The 21,166-nt window shown below is 45.0% G+C and overlaps 1 protein-coding gene across 1 annotated transcript in view; it reads left to right on the top strand.

Moving 5' to 3' along the window:
* LOC144130396 (guanylate cyclase soluble subunit beta-1-like) overlaps positions 1–20,369 on the top strand; it is a 57,236-nt gene extending 36,867 nt beyond the window's left edge. The window contains exons 7-12 of the mRNA XM_077664320.1: positions 2,047–2,451; positions 10,279–10,467; positions 11,383–11,529; positions 14,011–14,165; positions 17,759–17,978; positions 18,345–20,369. Coding sequence (XP_077520446.1) covers positions 2,047–2,451; positions 10,279–10,467; positions 11,383–11,529; positions 14,011–14,165; positions 17,759–17,978; positions 18,345–18,971 — 1,743 coding nt within the window. The 3' untranslated portion in view covers positions 18,972–20,369. The remainder of the gene's footprint in view (positions 1–2,046; positions 2,452–10,278; positions 10,468–11,382; positions 11,530–14,010; positions 14,166–17,758; positions 17,979–18,344) is intronic.
* The last annotated feature ends 797 nt before the right edge of the window (positions 20,370–21,166 follow it).

Below are 21,166 nucleotides of genomic sequence, written 5' to 3'. Positions count from 1 at the left end.
AGTTGGTTTTTCATGCTGTAGGTGTTTGCAGCGCACACGAAACACGGACGGACAGAAAAGGGAACGAAACACAGCGCTGTGTTTCGTTCCCTTTTCTGTCCGTCCGTGTTTCGTGTGCGGTGCAAACACCTAAAGCTTTAAGAATCTGGCCTCTCAAGAACCTTGGAACGTCCTTAGAAAAGCCGTCTATCATTTTTAACCCCCAGAAAAAAATGTATGTCTTTATCGCAACCAAGATACGTTTAACGCGAAAGCGTTAAAGACCCCCTTACACAGAGAATCCGGCGTCGGCGGTGAGCGATAAATAGGGTGGCGCCGGGTGGTTCAAGCAGCCACCATCAGAGAAGCAACCTAGGCGGGCGTGTGACCTTGTGGGGTCATCACAGCATACCGCCCGGACAGTGAGACAACTAACCACACTGACAGGTGGCAGTTAAATTAATGGTTGATCGCGAGAGGTTGCTCGGAAATGGCAACTTGGGTCGCACAAGACCAACCGCTGGCAGCGCCTGTCATCGCATGGCAGTGGCGCATCTCTTAACCGCTTAACCATTGCGCAAAGAGGGGTACGAGAACTCCCAGGGACATATGAATACAAAGATGAGAATGACCAATTCCGCATATATGGCCATTAACTCATTAACGCTATCACGCCATATCTTGAGGCGAAGCATAAGCATCCGCTCCAGGTGACCGCATACGTGCTCGTTGCTCATTTCTTCATAATTATTATGCGTATTCAATGTGTGCGTATCATTCCGACTAAATTAGGCGGGTAATCGCTAGTCATTCAACCATGTGGCACTTATGACTTCAAGAAATCAAAGCTGTTGCAGGTGTCAGCTACTCCTGCTACTTGCTCTTGCCAAATATGGCTACACAAAACTAGCTGCATGGATGAAAATCAAACAAAGATTGTATCAAAACTCCTGACGCCCGCTAGAATGAAAAGCATTTCACGCATCGCACTGAGAGGTACCATAAATTTAAAAACACCAGTTAAGTTTCAAAATTATGTGTTATTCGTCAAGAAAGACCGGCTCTCTGAGAACTGCTCTTTCATCGCCACTGAAGGATGTCGTATTATGGTAGTGGGGAATATACGGCACAACTCTACGTTGATCATTTCAGCCATTTTATGCACAATTTTGTCAATTTTTTACCGTTTTAAATGGCAGCAAAGGCAACAGCCGATATTCGGCTCTTTCTGCACTTTCTGTGCTTTATTTTGCAATCCAGAAGACTTATACTGTTGACTCATTCTAAAGGCTGACACGAGAGCGCGTTCGCGTCCAGTTTGGAGCACCCGTTCGTACGACACCCACGCATCAAAAGAAAGTGTTGGATGCACAGGGAAACCTGGAGGTGGTGCTTCTCGTCTTCTGCCATTTTGCTTTGATGAGTGGCTGCGACTGACGCGCCGGTGGTCCGAACAGCGCTATGACGCCCTCACGTGTTTTCAGTAAATATGAAGGACACTGTAGAAGACAAAATTATCATGTACTCAGTCGCGCTTATATATCTGTCTACTTGGAAAGAAACCCCTCAAGACCGACAGAGAGTACGCCTTTACCTGAAGGACCACTCGCTAGGAGCTGCTTTCAGAAGTATTTTCTGCAAAATCGTAAAATGAAAAGGACTTAGTGTCCTTTAATTTGAAAAGAAAAAAGTATGTCGAAACAATTTGGTTTGGTTTGCTTTATGGGGGTTTAACGTCCCAAAGCGACTCAAGCTATGAGGGACGCCGTAGTGAAGGTCTCCAGAAATTTCGACCATCTGGGGTTCTTTAACGTGCACTGACATCGCACAGTACACGGGCCTCTACAATTTCGCCTCCATCGAAGTTCCACAACCGCGGCCGGGGTCGAGCCCGCGTCTTTCGGGCCAGCAGCCGAGCGCCATAACCACTCAGCCAGCGCGGCGGCTATATGTCAAAATATTAGCCAGCGGCGAAGTTAAAAGTTCGTTAAATGGCCTCGTACTTGCTCTCCGGCCACCTAAATAGATGCTATAGAGACAAAGAACCTGATTTTTGCTTCGCCATAGGTGTTCGTGGTGCAGACCAAGGAAGGTGTGCTCAAACCAGCAGCCACAGCCACCTCCAATCCCGAGGATGTGGGCGACAAGAACAGTCCAGACGCTCCTCCTCCGCCTGTGCTTCGTCTCAAGGGGCAGATGGTGTCGGTGGAGGAGACGCAGAGCATCATGTTCCTGTGCTCGCCACGCGTCAAGGACATCGACGACATGCAGCGCATGGGGCTCTACTTCAGCGACCTGGCCATCCACGACCCGGCGAGGGAGCTCATCCTCCGCTCGCACCACCACCGCGGCGAACGAGAGCTCATTGAGAAGCTGGACGAGGCCACCAACCGACTGCGCATGCTCCAGTCCAAGCTGGACGAAGACAAGAAACGCACCGAGGAGCTGCTGCACGGCATCCTGCCCGCTAAGGCGAGTTTCCTTACGATCTCAGGCGAAAGTGTTTCGGCAGCGTGTGTACGATTGCACAGTGGGCATGCGAATTCGCGTCGGTTCAGAGGGCAGACTGGATCTTGACGAAGCAGTATAAAAAAAAGCTCCCCTAATATAGATATCTCTGGCACGTTTGCCCACAGCGTAAAGGAGGAAGCCGTTGTCAATGGTCTCCAACTGCTATCAAGGCGTTCCAGTGTTGCAGCGGTAAACCAATATCGAAAATTCTTGTTCTAAAATCTGGCTATGCAGTCCTCTGCATTGCGCCAATATGCCGCTTATCCCTTGGTCCAGATGCCAAGTAATTACTCTGTATAGTCTCTGAATTTGTTCACTCTCATTTTACAGATTTTATCATTTCAATTCTTTTCACGCCCTTTAAAGACCTCGCAAGGCTTTCTCGGAGTGCGTGTTTTTTCACCATGACGCACATGGCATGCAGCAGAGAGTGGAGGAAAGAATCGACCAGAAACAGCGGGAAGCAGCGTTAAATATCGAGATTCATGCGGGAGATACCCTGAGGAAGCCGTGGCGCTCTCAGCGCAAAAATTGAAGAACAAGAATAAAAGTAGGGTCGGCATTTGAAAGCGAGCGTGTCAGCGTGCGCTTCCAGGATAGTGTCGTTCTAACCATCCGCGCTTTCTTTGTGGAAAATTTTTTACTTCGTCGTTCCCACAGCGCGAGAGAAAAAAAGAATCCCCTTTCATATTTAATGACGACTCGGGAACCCGGCGAGAAATTTCGTATGCGACGCACGAATGCTTCTTGCCTGCAACCCTGCGCCAGCTTTAACGAAAAAAAAAGAAAAGAAAGGAGGTCGCGCCTTTCACTTCTACAGTGCAGTCTTGGAGGGCCGCAGGAAAGAGGTCTCGAACGCCGCTGTCTTTGAAGGGAACAGGAAAAACATTTCTTGCCCTTTGTTTCTTTTCCAACTCACTCTTCCTTCTGAGAAAGAAGTCCTCGGTGCGTCTCGCAAGAGATCGCTCACACATGGTCTCACTCCTGTAATCTATACCCTTCCGCAGTATCGAAGGCAGCGATACCAGTCACGGAGTTGTTAAGCACTTTGAGATAATAAAACGTAGATAATTACGCACCATATTCGACACGGAAACGGAAACCGCCACTGCTCATCTCCAAGGTGACGACTGTGACAACTATTATGAGTGCATGACGCGGCCACTTTTATACAGATTAGCATTCAGCATTAGTGAAAAAAAAAGTTCTCTGTCACTATTCATTAGCTCGTCTTCGCATCTTATTAGAAGAGGCTTCTCTAATACAGTGACCAGTGCCTCTCATTTTGAGGGTGAAGATTTATGACAATCTATGAGCCAATAGCCAAGCCTTAAAAAGTCATTTCAGCTAACCAGGTTGGACTAACTTTTTTCGCTTAATTTATAAACCCGCTTGCACATGTGCTATCGAAATACTAGCATTTAGGAATATAGAGACACTACAACGATCCAAATTAACTCAGAAAAAGTCCTACTAGAAAACGCGCCATAGGAGTGTAACTAGTGAAGATAGAGACTCCAGCTACAACAAAGGAACAACGCATTCTAAAGGCGCACAGATATGGCCGCTGCATGCTTATTATCATCGAATAATGTGGGCAGAGCTACTAACGACGCCGGGCACAGTAGGTACAGATCCCTGGTTTATTTTGAAAAAAAAGATATACAACGTTTGCTCGGTAGAAACTGAAAATTGCAGATCCTAAAGGGAATTTAATGATTGATCTACCGTATATTTTGGTAAACCAGCTCGCTTCTAACATGCGTCGTCGCCTCATCTATATCCCAATCGATTTGAATTCACCAAATATTCAAACCTTCTGTTTTTTATTCGTTAATATGCTGTCTGCTTATGAGGCACAGTTCCGGCTTATTGCACTGGACAGTCTAATTCATTTCAATAGTGTTGGCGTACAAATGTTGTCCACGCTTAAAGGTGTTCAACGTGAGTTTGTTTTTTTTTCCTTCCTGTACGTCCTCTTGCGTTTTTCGTCTTCATTTAAACACCTATCTTATGTGAGCAAGCCGAGGATTAGCGAATATGCGCGCCGCTAGGGAAGCACAGGGAATTACTTCACGACCGTTCAAGCAACCCTATGCATTTCGAATGCGGAACAGATAGTGTTGTCGCGTCGCAAGATTTCTTAAAATCATACTGCAACGAGATCACGAGAACCATAAAAGTTGCTCGAAGAGAAGAAATATATCAGTTTTAGCAAACCTAAGTTCAAGGCTGAGTCATTCTAGAAGCCATCATCTGTGGAATGAAATTTCTCGGTCAGAAAACTGTTCTCTAATACATGTTTGGCAACAATGCAGTGTCTTTGTGGTCCGTCTTCTTTATGGCAATAGGCCAAGGGCTGTTGGGGCAGGTTACCGTAGGTGAAAGCCTGTGATGACATTCAGAGAATACTTTTCAAGGCTTGTGTCAGATTTTTATACAATATTCGCTTAATTGAACTACAAACCGTCCTTTATTACTTATTTTTACTGTTGTGTTCGAGCTTGACTTTCTTTTTCCACTCCTGCCATAACCTCATAAAATTCCGCTGTTTTAAACAACAAACAAACAGTGAATCAAACAGCAAAGAAACCTATAAATAATTCTGTGCGCATTCTGAATATATCCTTCTTGTAAACACGCTTTCGGACACGGTCGTGCACTGTGAGCCAAAAGTATGCCACGAAAGGCAGAGGAAGTTCACGCAATATCAAACGCTTTTATTAATAATAGCAGGTGATATTAACAAGATCGCCCAGGAGTCCCCACTGCAATAGGCGTTGGTTATTAACCTGCGAAATTCGACATGCAGCTCTTGTTACTAAAATGAGGGCGTGCTGTAAGATATACCAGCGGCATCCTCGCACCAACGTCAGACGCAATGATCGCGGTCGAGAATAAAGAAGGTCAGTGGTCTCTAAGTGTGTTTCCCCCGACTCCGTTAATTTTTCAGATAGAGGATTAAAAAAAATGACATACTTTCACTACTCCTGGCATGTTCGCATTCATAAAATCTGCAAAAATATGAAAAACCGGAGTAAAGACGAAAACATGTTGCTGTAATCCCACGAGCACGAGCAAAACACAGTTGAACATGTCGCCCGGAACACACAAGAAATGCCAACAAATGGCACAACATTCACGTCTTAGCCCAATGAAGAACATTCTTAGTGAACGTTCGCCACGCGGCCATCTTAGTGGGGTGCAATCAGCATTCGACAAGAGGAACACAGGCAGGAGAAATGCCTGCATGCCTCAAGGTTGAGACCAAACTCTGCTAATACAACTCACGAAGAAGCACGCGCGTTTGTCTTCGGGGAATACATGCACTTCACTGTGCTTTCTTTCCATCGGCCAAGTTATACAACAAACTAGGCGTTGGGGGAAGATGTGTGCTTTGGACGTGCCGGCCCTCAGGCCGCACTGTGCCGAAACCAGCAGCTAGTGGTCTGTGCGGAAGGATTGTTTTCGCCGAGAGCACGTAATCCTCACCCAAGACTCAATCACTGCAGTCCACTTCTATAGCAGAGCAAAGGAAGGGACGAAAGAGAAAGCACTATTTTGCACCACTCCCAAGGCAGGCAAGGTGTCTGTGGTTCCGGACTTGCTGGTAAGTCACACGTCTTGCGCAGCATAGCTAGCAATGATTGGAATAAAAAGAAACCTCTCAATTGGGCAGCAAATGCGCTAACATCCTCAGATAAAGGCTTAAATGCTGTGAGTTTCATCAGAAATCGTTCCGCCTTCTAGGTTTGAAAGCAGTGACGTTTAAGCACGGACAGTTCGTGCCTTTTTATACGCCACGAAGAAAACAGCCTAAAAAACGGCGTCAACAGAACAAGCCAGACAGCACTTACTGCTTACTACATGCTTTTTTTATTCTTGTGACAGGCGTGAATCTAAATAAAAGTTATCAAAATATGGGAAAGAAATAGCAAAATTAACAAAACCGCTTTTGGAATTTACTTTTTTTCTTTTTGCTCTTCTTGTTTTCTTGTTTATCTTTCTCGGCAGCTTCTCGGCTAACTCCGAAATATACCGCATACATTTGGTTAAGGACCATGCCCGTGTATGGGCCACTGTTTCGAAAACGAAATACGAAATATTCAAAACGAAAACGAAATATTCAAAGAGCAGCAGTGCTTCATTTGTGTATATACTTCGTTGGTGGCGGATTCCTCGAAGAGCTGCCAAATGGCAAAAAGCTACCTCCTGCTATCATTATTATCTCCCAGGAAACACCACCTTGCCACTTAAAAAAGAGTTCCTATCTGAATGGCTACTGCCATTAATAAATTGCGCCGCCAGGAGCGCTAAGGAGAGCATGTCTCCAGCTCCGCTCCTCAGTTGCGCCTGGATTTTGAATCAGTGGTATGTTTAAATTTCGCATGTCGATGGAACCGAAAATGATACCATTTATGAGAGCGTTGAGGAGCCAATCGCGGGCATCGGTGAGAGCGATAGCCAAAAACTTTAAAGGTACCTGTAACAGAGCGCCAGGTATAACGTAAGAATATGTGATGCAGTAAAGTAGTGGCGCTAAAATATGTGTTTAAAAAAATTACCCGAAAAACACCACTTTCGTGAAAGTCGCAAGAAAAAATGCGGCTTTCATTAGAGTGTATGTAATGACTGTTGTGCTTTATTTGTGCCTCTCTTTCCGCCTCTGTTTTTTAAAGGAAAGAAATCCTTTTTTCTGTGTTCATTATTTTCTGATATGAGATGAGTCGGAGACATGGATCTTCCTAGGATAGGCCACGTATTCATCGCCATGGCAGATAAACTGAGATGTAGGCGAACGTTGGCCATTTTCCGCTCGAAGGTGTCGAAATGGACGAGTTGAGCAAGTCAGCATAAGCCACTTAGACTAGATCGCAAGCAGGCGCAATAAGGAGGTTCTTTCCTATATCCTCATTGTCTAAAAAAATAGAAGGTGGAAAACCCTCAAACAAAGAAAAAGATTGAGGAGATAAGAATGAACAATCTCGAGGAGATATAAATTAAGAACAAACCAAATGCTCAGTTTTTGTACTCTCACGCTCGTATATCGCACGAAGTTCTGTAAGCAGCCTTTGTGAACACTTTGTAAGGCCGTGGTTTACTGCGCGAACAGAAAAAAAAATTAGGTGCTTCTCTTCAATAAAAATAAGGTGCTTTCATCACAAAAACAGTTTATTTTGTTTTTCAATATACCGATACCGCAAACATTTAATATAACACGTTCTGGGGCAAGTTGGCGCGTAGCTTGAGTAGATGAAGCGCACAAAATACAGCAGACCGACAAAGAATAACACAAGGTAGACGCTTGACGGAGGCCTCAGCCTCCGCCTCAAGCAAGAATTTTAATTAGAAATTCTGCAGCGTGTATAAGAGCATTAAAAAAAGAACTTGGAAATTGGCGTGCATTACACAGACCAACGTCCTCTCATTGCTCAAATGGCGAAAGAGTTTCTTGTTTATATTACATTGCGCACTAAAACCATGTTTTCTTTCCTATTCACTTGAAGTACACGCGCGAAATTAAAAAATGAGATTGATGAGTGTCAAGCTGCATCAATGTCTATGGTATTGCAAGGAAAACAGGAAGAATCATTGGTGTCTCCAAGTTATTCCTTCGCCAGAACGTGAAAGACTAGGACAGTTATCTTTATCGTGTCATGCTTAAATGAAAACCATTCACTTCTCTGAAACCTGCCAACATTAAAAATAATCGCTGAGCTAATACAAACCCTTTAGCGAACTACGCAATTCGTTGGCCGACATTTTTTACTCACCTGATTGCCATTTTGGCGCAGGAAATGCGAATGAAGAGCGGCTGCATGTCGACATTCCTAGTTTCCGGCTCTTGAAACAACGCTCGCATCAAAAATGCACTTCGCCGGGAACGTCACGGTTCTTTGCGCTCGTCTGTTTGCCTGAAAGTTTTAGTTCAGTGCATGGCTCTCATGCAGGCTCATAACAACAAGCGAAACAGTTACAACAGCATACATATTAATTAACAAATATCAACTTGTGGAGAACGTCAGCTATTTCTTTGTCTTCGTCAGGGCTCCCGCACCTAAGTACAGATGCCTCCATTCATAATTTAGATTTACTTTCCTGACGCTGCTTTGCTCACCTGCAGGCATGAACACGGCTTATGCAAATCACTCTCTTATACATGTTCATATATTTCATCTCAATAATTAATTTCCACTTTTGTATAGTTGGGATGGAGATTCTCTTAGATATGGTAGAAGCGTTGAGAAAACATAGGAAGCAGCGTTTTGCACTAAAAATATTGCCGGTGTGTTGGCGCATATGAATCGGGCCACACCTGGCCGCATTAAGCCTCTTTATCAAGTACGCGCTCATGCCAACAGTTTGTAGTTGTGGTGACTAAAGTAAATATAGGACCAGGTAATGTGCACAATTTTTACATGCAAAAATGTCAGTGCATACTAGAGAAATGCTCATGAATTCACTATAGCTGCAGAGAATTTTTTAGATGCCGTAATTTGTTTTTAAAAAAACCATGACGGCACGTTCTATTTATTCCTTCAATGTGTATGGTTGCAGTGGAAAGAACTTAGGAGCAGCGGCAATTTTCATGCAACACTTCTTATATTCTTCATAAACTACACAAAACAAAATGAGCACATTAAAATTAGCACCGCCGTGAAGAAATCTTATTCCACTAGCCAAAACTTTGACACGAGCAACTCTCTTCGTCTGGTTAAATCCTCCACGTCCTGCTGCCGAAACGTTGGCTAGCAGACCGAGACTCCCTCTCGAGTCTTGGTCCTTTTGGTATGCTATGTCAATAATCCTGTCTTCCTGCCTTCTCATGACGAAATGGCCGCAGTATTTTTATAAGCATTTTGACTGTTTAAAAATAATAAGACAGAAAGAGCTTTGCTCGGTCAATTGCAAAAATAGTCTTCCATTTGTTAGACTCTGCAACAAAAAATGCTCCGAAAACCGCCAGACATTACAGTTAACGCGTCTTCGTCGCGCAGTGTGCTTGCGGGTGAAAACGTGGCGCTTATTTTTTCCGCGTCAGCATTTGTAATCGCACTGCGATAGGGTCCGTACTGATGTAAATTGATGCATATATAGACGAGACATATATACGAACACATGGGCAATGTGATTTTCGTGAAAAATGATTCAAGCATCGATAATTGTGGATTTCAAAGTTTCCTCGTAAAGAAAAAATTGTGAAATTTCTCAAGTTGCACACATCACGTGTCTTTGGAGATGAAAAAATTATCTGAGCATTTACAAGCGCTAATATTATTATGAGAAAAAAAACTATCTTCAATGAAGGAATCTTTTTCGCATGGTCTTATAAATAGTTTCTCAGAACTTTTATTGAAAAAGAAAACATTGCTCATAAAACTACAGGCTTAATTACGTGGTTTTCAGGCAGAAACGTAACATCTTTGCGGCTATATACGCCATACTGCTTCCCCCATATTTATATCGATCGGATGCTCCCAGACCTTGCTTCAGGTAATTTTCGTTGATAGTAAATTTTTATGGCGCAAGGGCGTGTGCGGCCAATGAGCGCCATGGCACAAGGTATTTTTTCGTTTGCTCAAGGTGGGGCTATGTACCCCGGTAGTTTTTAGACTGATGGCGATGAGACGTCAAGGGGCTTTAGTTCTTAGCATTAACTTTGTTTAATGTGTCTTGCATGTCAGACTTGCCTTCATAGGATATTTTCTGCTCAGGATAGTTAAACTCAGTTTAAGTGTTCACCTTTCTCTAAGGATTCAAAATGAGGCCCATCTCTGCACTCTGTAGGTGGCCAAGCTCCTGTGCCAGAACCTTCCCGTCGAGGCTGAGAAGTTCGAGACGGTCTCCTGCCTCTTCTCCGACATCGTGGGCTTCACGAACATGTGCGGAAGCTGCGCGCCCATGGACATCGTGCGCCTGCTCAACAAGCTGTACCTTCAGTTCGACAACCTCTCCAACGTCCACGGCGTCTACAAGGTGAGGTGCTTTCTCAGCAGCACTTGCGAATCCTTTCCCTGCAAAAATGCGATTTAGCTGCCTCAATATGTCCTCTAGAAACAGTAGCATTGATACCGACAAATCAAGCCAAACGCAAGGCAGAGCTTTTGACTCAGACGTAGCTGTTCACTTGCGCCTTCTTGGCGACAAGATAATTCATGCAAACGAGAAAAATGTTGCTATTCGAGTGCATTATTTTTTTTGTTTTTGCCCAGTGATGCTGAAACAGGTGAAAGGCGAAAAACTAAGGTTTCAGTTTTAAAGGCTTTCAGCCTGAAAAGAGAAACAAATAAACTGGCAGGACGATTTCCGAATGTAAGGGCGCATTTCCGTGTCAATAGAGAGAGCCACTATACCGAATGGTGGCCCGCGCTGCTAAATGTTTGCACCTGCGCTGTTGCTTGTCGGTTTCTGCTCCACATACTGAAGCGTCTTGGCGCTGAACCCGTCTTCCTTTAATTCGGCTACATTCACTGTTGGATCATCGCATTCATATGGTTCGATCTTGGATTCGGCGGGATGTACACTTGCATTTCTTGTCTTTGCAGTCACACAGCGCCCGGTATCTCTATGGCGCCTGAAGCAATCACGCATGAGGTTTTCAGTCAATGGGGGAGAAGTTTGGGGTCACCGTGCAATGGGTAGCATCGAGCGCTTTTGCGCATATCATATGTGCAAAAGAGCTCGATGCTACGGTATTCTATCAGCCCACATGATCGGCATATTCTGGACAACGCCAGCGTAGTTATTAATTCATAATAGTGATCTCCGTAGCTAGAAAAAGGCGTTGTGCGAAATCTTATAAGGCCGGTTGAAATTGCGACTAGCGGTGAGCGCGCCGCTCATTTGGGCATGGCCCATCGCGGACGCAAAACTTTGTGGCTGCCTGCGCAGGTGGAGACGATCGGTGACGCGTACGTGGTGGTGGCGGGTGTGCCGGACTTCGTGCAAGACCACGCTGACCGGCTGGTTGTCATGGGACTAGACATGATCGCCGCTACAAAGACGGTCGTGAATCCGGTCAGCGGAGAGCCAATTCAGGTAATGTGTGATAGTGGCAATTGAAGCACTGCTGTAAGCCATTATAACACGACCAGCATATCTCTTTCTTTGTCGATTTCGTCTCCCTATTAATGAATTTTTTCGTTTTTCATCAGCGCAGATCTGGCTACACCATATTCTGAAAACATTTTTTTCATAAAAGTCATGAATTATTTTTGCAAACAAGAAAATTGTGCGAGTTTCTGGCTACTAATTACAATCTGCTTTCAAAGAGCTTATCCAAATAGGGAATCAAATGAAACAGCAGATGCAATACGCTAAACCAATTGAAGAAAAATAGATTAAACTGGAAGGTTTTAAATTAGCATTCGGAGAATCTAGGCGCGCAATCACAACTCCCTTCCTGCTCACAAATTTGCCGTGCTAATCATTCTTCGAGTCTTGCCAGTTTGCTTGAAGCGTCCTTTTAAGAAAGTAAATTATAGTCGAATGACTACCGCATCGAATATGCATTTGGCTCTTCACAAGCTAAATGATGAAAACTTCACTGTGTTAACACGAGTGGCTGCCATAAAAAAAAAAATAACGACCACCAAGCAAAGTTATGTTGCCGTCTCCGACACACGTAGCAGCTTTTCTCATATAATTTCACCTGAAGTCGGCCGCACTTAAACCCCTATCACACCCCTGTACAGCACATGCTATACCTCAGCAAGCACGAAAAGTTCAATACCAGAAAAATTTATCTGCGCAGTGAAAAGAGAGAAATTGGCAAAGGCTTCCAGAAATCGAGAAAAATGCCCTCCTCCGACTAGACCGGAACTAACCGTTCCTAGGGGGATCGTCAAACAGTTGCTGGAAGAGGGAACTGAGATCATACTGTCTCAGCGGTCAAGAACTTTCTTTCCGCCAGAATACAATTGATGCTATCGAGATTTCACTGTTTTCTGTAGCGGTTTATTGGCTCATAAATAGGCTGCTTTTTGCCCCATAATTAAGCAATTAAGCGGAAAGAAATCAGAAAAGAAAAAAAAACGAACAAATTTTTGACTCTAAGATCTAGAACACAATCGTTACAGAACTGCGAACTTACTTTTTTTCTGTTGGCGCGGCAAGAACTAAAAAAGGTAAAGACGAAAATGAAAAGAAGAGAAGACAATTTCTGAAGTCTGAAAATGCTTGGGCTGAAGGACTCAGCGATGCGCGGTAAGAAAGTTAAGAATATTTGTTTATACTAGGGGTGGTAGTACAAACGGGCCGCCTGGATTTGATGACTCAAAATCGTCTTAGCTTGCTTTTAGGTTTGCGCCTGGTGCATTTTATTCCGGCCGGTTTATTCTGCCTTTAAATTTCTCTCTTGCCACCTTTTTCTTCAGATTTTGTGCGAGGATATTTCGAAAAGGTTCCCATTTAACGCTTTCATCATACGTACGTAGGGGAAAAAAGAGATGGCGCAGGAAAACCGCGCAAATGATTTCCCTATGGCCAGATAAGCTGCAAAATGGAGCTGATGTTTACAGTGGCACCAGCTTTGTTTCCAAGTGGGCAGGGCGATACAACCACACGAAGCGCCAAGGTTTTCTGTTGTTACTTTGTTGGTGTACATGTCAGATGATAACTGGTGAGCTTCTTCAGGTGTTATGTCCTTGTTTCGAAAAGAATCCTGCGGCACCAATATTCAAATATTCTCATCATACGGTGAGCACCACGCACACCACGCATAGCGAGAACGTGGGTAAGACTGATTATTTCGTTCATGAATTCCGAGTGTTCGACAATTACTTCAGCGTCGGTTGTGTAACTATCCGCAAGAAATGTCTGGCATGAACACACCTGTTCAAGCCCTACTAGTTCCTCTTCCAGTATCTCACCCGGTGTCAATGAACACACATTACGCCGGGAAGCCTGCGCTGTTCACTGATGACTACTCACTCATTTTATTGGGCTGCAGTTAGATCGAAGGTACCAGTTTTTCTTCACCCTTAGAAGCGTTATAACTTTGGAGTTAGTGTATCAGTTTGTTGGCATGCTGGGTTTAACGTTCCCGAGCGTTTCGCTTTGAGACATGCACTGGTTGAATATTTAGTTTCACTTGCTTAGGCGAGGGCTGCAATCCGATAAGCATCGGACAAAAATGGCGACCTACCTTCGTGGTCCGTTAGCCCTGATTAATACTTTGCGGACTCGACGTGAGACATTCTGGATAGTAAAGAAACAGAAGCCTAATGCTCCGCTTAGAGACTACAATTTCAGAACAATAATAGAAGATGACCTTAGATAAGCGCCGCTCTTAAGTGCAGCGACGTTACAAAAATTGACACAACGGTTTATACAACAGCGCATTTTATGGTGTTACTAGCCGACAGGAGATTCGTCCGGTTTATTACGCTACTAATATTTTTTGCAAAAATACAAATCCCTGGCAGTTTCGCACGTGTTCAAGTCTCCCCCGACCAGGGTAATCTCGCGCTGCGTTATTTATTTAGTATACGTGCTATGAGTAACTGATTCTTCACGCAGATGCGCATTGGCATTCACACGGGCTACGCGACAGCCGGTGTGGTGGGCAAGACTATGCCGCGGTACTGCCTCTTCGGCAACACGGTCACACTGGCCAATAAGACCGAGAGCCTGTCCAAACCGTCAAGGGTGAACGTCACCGAGGTGGCCAGAAGGTGAGCGCATACGCAGCCATCGAGTTATTCTAATGGCCTATTGTCATGTCTGCTCAGCTCGTCTGTCCTCGAGCGACGTCACATGCAAGAACAGGAGCAAGAAGTCTACCCTGCTGTTCACGCCGAAGAACTTGGGGTGATAATAAACAAAAACTACTAGTCGTGACAGACGAAGTTTTTTGGTAGTGACGACGACCATGAAACTGGGCTCAAGAAAGTGCAATACAGAAGCGTTATTATCTCTTTACTTATTGTCCTTACTGTTGTCTCCAATATTGTCTCTTGTCTCCGCATCACCAGAACCCCATTGAGGCGAGGAGGTCCAAGTGCCAGGTGCACGACACCGCACCCATTCTGCAACCACGACAAACACATATGTACACCGCTGATAGTCAGAGCACTAATCAGCTTCATAATGGCCAAGGCTGACGCAGGGCTTAGTTCGTTCTTCTAGTGAATCATCGGTAGCTGACCCAGCCGAGTAGCGAGAGGCGAAGTTATGCGGCCACCAACTTTTTATTTGTCTTTCTTGTTTTGTTCTTTTGTTGCATTGTGGAAGGAATTTTGCCGACTTAGACTTTAGGATGGTCACTTGCTTTGTTTTTATCATTTTTTTACATTTCAAGATATGCTTCAAATGGTTCTTTTTGTTATGAGCGTTTAGCTCTTTTTCATTTATTTCGTATTGGCTTTACACCGCACAGCCTTGCTGGTTCGTTCTCTCTATTTATTTTATTTGCTTCTAGTCTGCTTCTTCTAGTCTAACCTTGTAATTCTAGTATAGTTATTCTATTGCCAACCGCCACGTGGGGCAGTCTGTCGCTCTTCGACATCAAGGCGGGAAGGATGACTTGACTAGCGCTTTTAGAGATGACCTCTCATTTGGAAACATAAACAAGAAAGTAATATCGTGCTACAGTATGTTTTCTCTCAAGTGAGGACGAAACGCAAGTCGACATTTATCGAGAAATGAAGATGGGGCGCCTGTCTGCCACTTCAGCCTGTTTACGAGTGACATATGAAGCTTAAAAAGGCGCTTTCACCACTGGCTGACGACGCAAGCTCTGTACCTTAACAACTTGCAACTACTCCCCTGTGTAAACAATGGTCCATGAAAATCGCAAGTAATTTTCAATAAAGTGGCGTTAGGCACGAAGTTCTTGTCGTGGCACGCTGTTAGAAATTATCAGCGAAACTTCACACTGTGCTGTTCAACCTACGTTAGTTCCGGAACAACTCCCTCCGGAACTTGAAATAGCACTATGCGGATGCCAGTGGGACGTTGTTACGGTATTTTGAAGGCAAAGGTAATGGCTTTCCTTATTCACAGGAGACGAGCACTGATACAGTAATGCGAGCGATAGACTAAAAGAGCTAGCAACAGTACTCATTGTCACTGAAACCAAAGAAATTGCAACCGCCAACGGCTGTCAGACTTACGCTAGCACTTTGGGAGGCTGTAAGAACCAATCGCAGAGCATTATATACCCATTGTACTCACATTTAACGATGGTTCCCAATGTGACATGTAAGCAGGATATCTAGATACTGTACACTGTAGATATTGCATAATGTGGCTTGTTGGTATTTCAGGCCGGGTTTTAAGGCTGACCAAAATATGTTCCATAAAGGCAGTCTTAAGTGGAGCAAAAGGCACAGTGATCAGCAGTCCGTACTGCAATGTCGCAGTTTTTTGCTTCGTTGTGCCCTACGCTTGTCATCCGTGATTTCTTCGTGGCGTGTGGCGTACTTCATGTGCGGTACCACCGCAGATAGATTCACGCCGCTTCTGCGGGTAGCGGTAGTGAAACACACAGGTGTGAATGCAAATACATTCATCACGAAAGAAGCACTTAATGGTCAAAACTTTTGTCACATTTAGGAAATCAATGGGGGCGTGAATTGAGAGCTTATGTAGGTAATCGCTAATAGAGTCAGGGCAACCTTGGACTTTAACTAGCCAAATGATCAGACAGGCTTTCGTAAAGGATATCCCACAATATATCATATTCACACTATCAACCTGGTGATAAAGAAATACGCAGAATGTAACCAACCCCTAAATATAGCCTTCATTGATTACGAGAAAGCATTCGAATCAGTGGAAACTTCAGCTGTCATGCAGACATTGCGGAATCAGGGTGTATAAGAGCCTTATGTGAAAATACTGGAAGATATCTATAGCAACTGCACAGCTACCGTAGTTCTCCATTAAGTCAGCAATAAAATTACAATAAAGAAGGCCGTCAGGCAAGGAGATACGATCTCGCCAATGTTATTCACCGCCTGTCTACAGGAGCTATACCGATGGCTGAATTGAGAACAGTAAGGAACAAGAGTTAATAGAGAATACCTAAATAATCTGCGATTTTCTGATGACATTGCCTTGCTGAGTCACTCACGAGATGAATTGCAAAGTATGCTCAATTATTTAGACAGACAGAGCAAAACGGTGGGTCTAAAAATTAACATGCAGAAAACTAAATTAGCTTCAACAGCCTAGCAAAGGAACAGCAGTTCACAATTGGAAGCGAGGTGCTGGAAGTAGTAAAGTAATACGTCTGCTTAGGGCAGGTAGTGACAGCTGATCCGGATCATGAGAGGGAGATAACTAGAAGGATAAGAATGGGGTGGAGCGCATATGGCAGGTTCTCACAAATCATGAATAGCAGTTTACCAATATCCCTCAAGGGAAACGTGTACATTAGCTGTATCTTACCGGCACTCACCGACGGGGCAGAAACGCGGAGGCTAATGAAAAGGGTTCAGCTTATGTTAAGGACAACGCACCGAGCCATGGAAATCAAAATGATAGGTGTAACGTTAAGAGACCGGAAGCGGGCAGAGTGGGTGAGGGAACAAACGCGGGTTAATGATATCCTAGTACAAATCAAGAGGAAGAAATGGGCTTGGGCAGGGCATGTGATGCCAAGGCAAGACAACCGCCGGTCCTTAAGGGTAACGGAATGGATTCCAAGAGAAGGCAGGCGTAGCAGGGGGTGGAAGAAGGTTAGGTGGGCGGATAAGATTAAGAAGTGCGCAGGCATAGGATGGGCGCAGCTGGCAAATGAACGGGTTAATTGGAGAGACATGGGAGAGGCCTTTGCCCTGCAGCGGGTGTAGTCAGGCTGATGATGATGATGGTGATGATGATGGTGATGATGATGATGATGTAGGGCAAGTATTGAACTCTAATCTATGCAACCGAGGTGGTCGAAGAGTGCCGTTCATTAACAATATTAACAATTTTTATACAACCACAACATCAATATGCAACGTAGCAACATGTAACAGAGCAACGATTTTGCATGCTTGCACCTGAGCGAGATCCAGGCGTGCTGTGCCTTCTTACTATGCGTACGAACGTGCTTTCTTGCTTGGCCCTGCATAGCGTCTTTAGTTCCCCTCTTTCCTTCACCTCTATCAGGTTAGCCAACCGAAACAACCTTCTAAATAACCAACCTTTCTTTTCTTTCTTTTTCTCTATATTTTCTTTACGAAGCTTATTTTCCCCTAAACTTTATCCTTGTCAGGCGGCGAAAATCACACTATTTGTTGACACTTCTGCATTTTTCTTTTCTTTCTGCCTGAAGGCACCTGACGAAGCAGCATTACGTGTTCGAAGACAACCTGGACGTGGGCGACTTCCCTCTTCGTTGTTACCTGGTCGACATTGCCTCTCGGAGCAGCACAGAAGCTCAGCCGGCGGCCGCGGGCGAGCAACCGGCCGACGACAGCATGCTGCTGTCCCCGTCGTCCTCGCCTGTGCGCCGCTACTCCGCCGTCACGACGCCGTCCTTAGAGGCAGGCGAGGTACGACTATGCTTCGAGTGGCTCATGAGTTTTTGTATCCGCCACTGCCTGTCCGGATTTCAGTGCGTCTTACCTGAGGGAGAAAGATAATATTTCGTCATGCGCGAGTAGGACTTGATGGGCTCTAAAGTGCAGGGTGCCGGTGGAAATGAGAAACCGACTTCTCTTTTAAAACATTTAGGCGAAGGTGAGATTCAATGCACCACTCTTTGGTTAGTATGCAGAGCATGACACCGCTGCAGTTAAATTATTCTTTCTAATATGTCGCAGTACAATATAACTCTCTCGCGGTCTTTGTATAGCGGCACCAGCTAAAGCACTGAATGATCGATACTATGGTAACGCAGGAACTATTTCCTCTTGCAGATCGGAATGTTCATCAAGAGTAGGCTGAACTGCAGTGATGCTATGAGCACTGAGGACAGAAGTGCAAGCGAGAAAGTAGACGAAAAAGAACCTGACTCGACAGAAGGAGAACCACACCTATCACTTCCTACAGGCCTCGCCTCCACAGTGCTCACTGAAGATTGTCCTGTAACTAGCAGCACGGACCACTCGGATTGGCGTTCTATTGGAGGGAAGCATGACAAGAGCAGCACATCCAGCGAAAAGACTTCCCCCTTCGCCTACACTTGGGACCTGCCACATGCAAGCAAGCAAATGGAAAACGACAACAAATCTACACAGTCCCCACCAAACAACAGCTACAGCCGAGAGCATGGCCAAGTTAGTGGAACAGCTCGACCATCAGAAATTGCTGATAACGACGCAGATCGTCAGCAGTGTCCCTTTTCTCGGTTCCGAAATAAGGACCCTGCATTTCACGTAGCATCGCCAGACCCAAGCAGTGGCCGCATACCACCATCATCTGCTCTGGAGTCATCCGGCACGAAAGGTGCAATCAGTGGTGGGTTACACGACAGCGCATCCTCACGGGACGCCGGAGTGCGCAAGAAGGACATATTAAGGTCGCGGGCTATCTTTCCTTCGTGATAGTTAGTGCGGTCCTATCTTGCCTAGCGTACTTCGTCTTCGGTTCACAAAAAAAAATGAAAGTACGAGGCCGCGTTGTGTCTGCCGTGCTCGTGTCCAATGACTCTTGCCCGTCGCCGACCACCTGGTCATTCCCTGTTATCCCTGTGCCTGCATCCTCGATGAAAATGGCCGCACAGGGTTCCTACGTCACCAAGCTCTCCACGACTACATGGAAGCCTCGCACTCGTTCCACTACCGCACATCTATGAGCGATAACTAGCCGCGACGCTGGATGAAGTATACACCCACATTAAGGTGAACACTCGATATATATCCTTTTCAAGACCTTTGTTGCGACCGTATGCAGTGTATGCTCATTCACTTTGCAACTGTGAATTGGTAAATTAAGGTACGATGCATGTTGTTTTCTTACCCGCACGAAACACACTGGTTGTGCATCTAGATCACTCCTTCTGTATATTCGACATGCATTGGGGGGTTCAACGGCATCGCCGAGAACGCTCGCGAAATATCGAAATATCTCGTCAGCCAAACTTTTCGTCGTGGCGCGAATGTTGCCGATTAATGACTCACATGAATGTATTGTGTACAGCGTTAATTTATACGCGGTCATCGTGCAGTAGCATATCACACTTTGTTTTTCCAACATCAATATGAAGTACAGTTCCGCAGAAAGTATTCAAAATTAAATTCATGTAGAAGAAAGGGCTATTAACATTTTTAAGGTTCTTTTCTCGTATCGGGGTTTATTCTTCCTAAAGATGTACATGGAATGTATTCCTTGTGGAAAGGAAAAAAATGGCTTCCTTGTTTCTATGTGCACAAGTGTGAGACCTTAACGCCATCCAATCACAAGAATTTTGTTACGCTATGCATGAAACATTTATTTCATATTCAAAGCTAGACATATTTCTAATGCTCCTGTAAGTACGTGCTTGGACATGAAGTTTCTGCCACAAGATTAGTGGCGCACCGTCTCTGTCGGCAGAAAACTCTGGATCCGCTCAGGTAGCGATTTCGAAAATCAAGTATAGTTACTTTCTAAGAAGCAGTCGCAATTTCTGTGAAGACGGCACGAGTGCACTTTCTGGTGGAATAGCCCGAATACTCTCATTTCTAAACCGGGCTTCTATTGCCCTGTTACGCAGGCCCTGGCTCAAAACTTACTGGTGCCGGCAGATGCTACCGTGCTCTACTTTCTCGAACGTGGTGACATCGCTTGCCGATAGGAGTTCCCCTTCAAGAAGCTGAGAAGCTGGGGCTGTCGTCGTGTCTTCTCAGACATTATGCTCATCACGGTGCTTTGAATGAATGGATGGCCTCATAAATTAACGCTACCTCCCTTCGCCCACATGGACTTCGTACGCCTGAATAAAATCGTCAACCCTGGAACACAAATTGGTCTACAGTGTAGATGCTCTTTGTATTTGCTTGTTTCGTACTCTAATATGTAATAAAGCTCTTGCATAGAGGGATGAGCGGCGCGCTTTTGGTATCTTCTTCACGAGGTGACAGGTGCGGTCGCAGACTTCCAACTCTAAGGGTTTGGTTTGGTTTGGTTTGGTTTCTATGGGTTTAACGTCCCAAAGCGACTCAGGCTGTGAGGGACACCGTAGTGAAGGGCTCCGGAAATTTCGACCACCTCATGTTCTTTAACGTGCACTGACATCGCACAGTACACGGACCTCTAGAATTTCGCCTCCATCGAAATTCGACCGCCGCGGCCGGGATCGAACTGTTGAGGTTCCGTTGGCTACAACTGCCGGCGCATCATGGCCCCTCTGCGAGCTTTTATGCTTGAACTCTCTAAATATTGCGAGAGTAATGAGAATTCTGGTTTCAAAGGGAAGAATCATTTTGTTCAGCGCCAAGCACGGACACACATATGCACACGTTTTAGCCGCTCACACATGTTTAACGCGCTATGTTAACTGATCGAGGTTTTGACGACGCTCAAATTACGTGACGATCCTTACATGTACCTGTCATAAATGAAAATAGGCACATGTTGCACGCTACGATGATGATATCAGTTCGCTTGAAATTATCTTAACTATACTGACAGTGCGGCATTCATTGACGCAGGTGCAGCTTAGAATAATTTTACCTTCCTAAGCGACGAGAAAGGCGATGGTGAAAGAGGAACACTAGCATAACGCGTTCGAGGCAGAAGATGAAAAATGTAACCCGTT

The sequence above is a fragment of the Amblyomma americanum genome, chromosome 4, assembly GCF_052857255.1.
Source record: "Amblyomma americanum isolate KBUSLIRL-KWMA chromosome 4, ASM5285725v1, whole genome shotgun sequence".
Taxonomy (NCBI): Eukaryota; Metazoa; Arthropoda; class Arachnida; order Ixodida; family Ixodidae; genus Amblyomma; species Amblyomma americanum.
This window is presented reverse-complemented; position numbering and strand designations above follow the sequence as displayed.